The sequence below is a fragment of the Penaeus vannamei genome, chromosome 33 (assembly GCF_042767895.1).
Source record: "Penaeus vannamei isolate JL-2024 chromosome 33, ASM4276789v1, whole genome shotgun sequence".
Lineage (NCBI taxonomy): Eukaryota > Metazoa > Arthropoda > Malacostraca > Decapoda > Penaeidae > Penaeus > Penaeus vannamei.
In genome coordinates this window covers 4949244-4954243 of record NC_091581.1, presented here as the reverse complement: position 1 = coordinate 4954243, position 5000 = coordinate 4949244, and the positions used below count along the sequence as shown (strand labels likewise).

At 40.7% G+C, this 5000-nt stretch overlaps 1 protein-coding gene across 1 annotated transcript in view; it reads left to right on the top strand.

Moving 5' to 3' along the window:
- The window catches only part of LOC113818263 (lachesin), a 145039-nt gene that overhangs the window by 137911 nt on the left and 2128 nt on the right, over window positions 1-5000 (top strand). The window contains exons 7-8 of the mRNA XM_070144986.1: window positions 1038-1157; window positions 3133-3306. Coding sequence (XP_070001087.1) covers window positions 1038-1157; window positions 3133-3306 — 294 coding nt within the window. The remainder of the gene's footprint in view (window positions 1-1037; window positions 1158-3132; window positions 3307-5000) is intronic.

The following is a 5000-nucleotide window of genomic DNA, read 5'->3' as shown; positions in this document are numbered from 1 at the left end:
GTTATTTTTGTTTACTTGTCGGTTAGTTTGTCTTTTAGGAAGAGGGTTATGGTCAGAGTAAACAGAGGAAACCGTGTTGTTTTCTTTCTTTCTCATGGCATTGGTTGTTTGTTGGTTATTTTTGTTTATTTACGGGCTATAATTGTTAACCAATTGGTCATTTTGTTTACTTCTTGTTATCTTTTTTACTTATTGGTCTTTTTTTTTACTTATTGATTATTTTGGTTGATTATTTGTCATTTTTGTTTACTTATTGGTTTCGTTTACTTTTTGTTTATTTTGTTTAACTATTGGTTACTTTGTTCACTTATTTATTTTCTTTACTTATTGGTTATTTTGTTTACCTGACCTTTGTCTTCATTATTTCCGGGATATCTTGTTTTTCTAATCAATGGCTAGGTGTCTATTATATTGATGACACGATTGCAATTGTCAGATTTCAAAAAAATATATATGCAATTACGATTATCATCAACCCTTAATCTTAATAACAACTTACCTAAGTGTATATTTCATCGTTATTTAGATACCATTTTACCTGAATTGACTCACCTGTGTTCGTATCACCTAACAAGCATTCATTTTTTTGCCGAATGTTGTTTATGTAAAGGTTGTTTGTTTATGTTGCATTCATTACCATAACACCTAACCAGCATTCATCACCATATTCAATGGCTAAGTGTCTATTATATTATCATAACAAGCATTCAGTCCCATATCACCTAACCAGCCTTCATCATCATAACACCTAACCAGCATTCATTATTTGCTGAATATTGTTTACGTAAAAATTGTTTATGTTGCATTCATTACCATAACACCTAACCAGCATTCATCACCATATTCAGTGGCTAGGTGTCTATTATATTATTATAACAAGCATTCATCACCATATTCAATGGCTAGGTGTCTATTATATCATTATAGCAAGCATTCATCACCATAACACCTAACCAGCATTCACGATCATATCACCTAACAAGCATTTATATTTTAATGAATGCTGTTTACGTAAAGGTTGTTTGTTTACGTTGCAGTCTCTCCGAAGCTCCACGTCCCTATAGACATGATGGGGTCGCCTCTGGGTAAGAATGTGTCAATCAAGTGCACGATTGAATCCTCGCCGCGGTCAGTGAACACCTGGCGGAAGGATCCAGGTGAGGAATGGGTGAGAGGGGAGAGGGATGGAGGGAGGGGGGAGAGAGGGGGCGGAGAGGGATGGAGGGAGGGGGGCGAGGGGGAGAGGGGTGGTGGGAGGAGGGGAGGGAGAGGGAGATGGAGGGGAGAGGGAGGATGGATGGAGGGAGGGGTAGAAGGGGGGTAGGGGGAGAGAGGTGGAGGGAGAAAAATAAAGAGGGAAAGGGATGGAGGGGGAAAGGGGGAGAGGGAAAGAGAGGGAGAGGGATGGAGGGGGGGAAGAGAAAGGGAGAGGGGTGGAAGGAGAGGGAGGGGGGGGGGGGAGGGGAGGGGAAAGAGGGATAGAGAGGGGAGAGTGATAGAGGGGGGGGGAGGGAGAGAGATGGAGATGGGGGTAGAGAGGGAGAGGGGGTGGAGGATGGGAGGGAGAGAGAAGGGGGAGAGGGGGAAAGAGGGATAGAGAGGAGGGGGGAGATGGGGGGACGGATAGAGAACGAGGGGGAGATGGGGGAGAGGGATGGAGGGGGTGAGAGAGGGATAAGGGAGAGGGATAGAGAAGGAGAAGGGAGAGCGATAGAGAGGGAGAAGGATGGAGGGGGAAGGGAGAAGGGATGAGGGTAAAGAGGGGGTAAGGGAGAGGGGAGGAGGGAAAAGAGGGGATGAGGGAGAGGGAGAAGGTGAAAGTAGGGAAAGAGAGAAGGGGGGAGTGAGGGAGGGGAAGAAAGGGAAGAGGAAGTGAGAGAGGGAAGGAGAGGACAGGGGAATGGGAGAGGTAGAGGAAGGGGAAGAAAGAGAGAGGGAAGGAGGGGACAGGGGAATGAGAGAGGGAAAGGAAGAGGGGAAATACAGAGGGATGGAGGGAAAAGGATAGGAAGAGGAAGTGGGAAAAACAGACAAACAGACAGAAACAGAAACAACTAGAGATAAGGGGAAATAGACACACTGCCAATCAAATAAAAGAGAAAGACAGAAATTATATCTTTTGTTCACGAGTTTGCCCTTTATTTTGTTACTGAATTTTGCCTTTTTCCAAAATACACGGTAGTCTCTCCCAATGCCTTTGATGCATACTTCTGGAAATTTCAACAAACATCCTATATATTCTATATTCTATATATCCTTCAAGTGCAGATCCCTAAACAAACGCATCCTATAACACAATAAAAAAGAAAAAAATCCTACCCACCATCCAATCAAATGCATTATCCTATAAAACAGAATGTAAAAATAGAAAAAAAACTATCCTCCATCCAGACAGATGCATCCTATAACAACAATAAAATAAAAGAAAAAAAATCCTATTCCCCATCCAAACAAATTACATCTTATAATACAATAAAAAAAATAAAAAGTCCTATTCTATATCCAAAGAAATGTCATCATCCTATGGCATAATAAGAAGAATCCTATTACGACATCTAACAGAAACAAACCCATCCTATAACACAATTAAAAAGTGAAAAAAAGTCCTATCACAAAACACACATCATCCTACGACACAAAATGAAAAAGAAAAAACAATAAAAGAAAAAGAAAAAAAGAATCTATCTCCCATTCAAACAACACAATTTAAAAAATAATAAAAATGAAAATAAACTCGTATACTCCGCCCCCATAACACACAAACACACACACACACACACGCACGCACGCACGCACGCACGCACGCACGCACGCACGCACGCACGCACGCACGCACGCACGCACACACACACACACACACACACACACACACACACACACACACACACACACACACACACATATTCCCAAAACAACAAAAGAAACCAATAAAAGAAAACAAACAATAAAAAATCCTGTAATCCGCCCCACCAACACACAAACACACACACACACACACACACGCCCACTCATACCCACACACCCAACCACCCCCCACACACCCACACACCCACACCCACCCACCCCACCACCCCACATTCCCCCAACAATTCACCCTCCCTCACCTCCCTCCCCCCTTCCTCCACCCCACAGGAGAACAAATGATCATCAGCAGCCCCAAGTACAACGTCTCCGAATACCACGAAGCCTTCTACGTCACCCATCTGAGTCTGACGATCAGGAACTTCAGCAAGGAGGACGTCAATACCTACCGATGCGTCGCCAGCAACTCCCTGGGGTCGACTGATTCCTCTGTCCATGTGTATGGTGAGTTGTGCTTGATTTAACGCGTCTTGGGGGGGGAGGGAGGGTAGGTGGGGGGTGGGGGGGGGAGGGGAAGGGGGGAGAAGGGGGAAGGTGGGTATGTGTGTGTGATTGATTGTGTGTGTTTGTATTGTTGTATGGGTTTGTGTGTAGGGGTGTGTGTGTGTGTGTGTTTGTGTGTGTGTGTGTGTGTGTTTGTGTGTGTGCGTGTGTGAGTGTTAGTGTGCGTGTTCGTGTGTGTGAATAAATAGATAAATATATATATATATATATATATATATATATATATATATATTATATATATATATATATATATATATATACATACATATATATATATATACATATATGTATACATATATACATAATATCTATCTATATGTGTGTGTATGTGTGTGTGTGTGTAGGGGGGGGGTGTATGTATATATACATATATATACATATATACATATATATATATATATATATATATAGATAGATAGATAGATAGATAGATAGATAGATAGATAGATAGATAGATAGATAGATAGATAGATAGATAGATAGATAGATAGATAAATAGATATAGATATATATATAGACAGATTTGTGTGTGCGTGTGTGATTGTGTCCTCATTCTCCGAAAGATACCTTTTAAAACAGCCATCAACCATATTTTCCGCCACACCTATCACCCTTATTTCCAGCTCAGCGAGAGAACCGCTGCCCCGATACACACAGTCTCCGATCCCAAATAATATACTAAGTGCAATCCGATCTTATGACTCCGGAGAAGGTGTTCGGGGGAGCTGAGGCTGGGGCCGATACGGGGCAGATCTGCAAAGCGACGTCGTTATGTGCGCTGTTTTATGTGGAGTATATTGTTTGTGTGTTTGTTTGTTTGTTTGTTTTTTGAGGGAAGTGAGGTGATTTTTTGGATCTTTTTTTTCTTTGTTTGGTATTGTTTTCCGTTTTTCTTTCATTTGGGGGTGACTTTTTCTATTTTTTTTCATTATTTGGTATTGTTTTCTGTTTTCTCTTTAATATGGGGGTGACTTTTTCGATTTTTTTTTCACTATTTGGTATTGTTTTCTATTTTCCTTTTAATTTGGGGGAGCATATGATAGGAAAATTGAGGTGTTAGGTGTCATATAAAGTCTGAAAAATCACAAAGGGGGTTTTAAAAATCGAATTGGTTAGTACAGGAGTTTCTGGCGACCGCGAAAGCAATGTGAAAATTATGACGTCGAATGAAAATTAATTTGATATCACCTTTAGTACTTACGTATACAAGTGTTTGTAGTTTTCTCATATCAGTGAATTGGAATCTCTCCATAAAATTTTCTTGTCGTAGAGATATTTGGCCGGTTTGTTAGAACTGTGCGAGGCCCGACCCAAAGAATATTCGTATACTTGACATGCATAAATAAAGAAATAAATGCATATTCATCAGTCTAGACATGCATATCAACCCGGCAAATAGATGGTTAAATGTATATCTATCAGATATATAGATCAGATATGCCTTTGTTTCTGCATCTGTATTTATGAAAATTCGTTGGGTCAGACCTGGCATAATTTTAACAAACCGGCAGATTGACACCATTACACTATTCATAACTGGTAATAATTGAACCTGAAAAGATGACAGTCACTGAATTGGGGTCATGGAGATTATTATATATTGTTCTGGGGCTACGGGATGAAAAAAAATATTG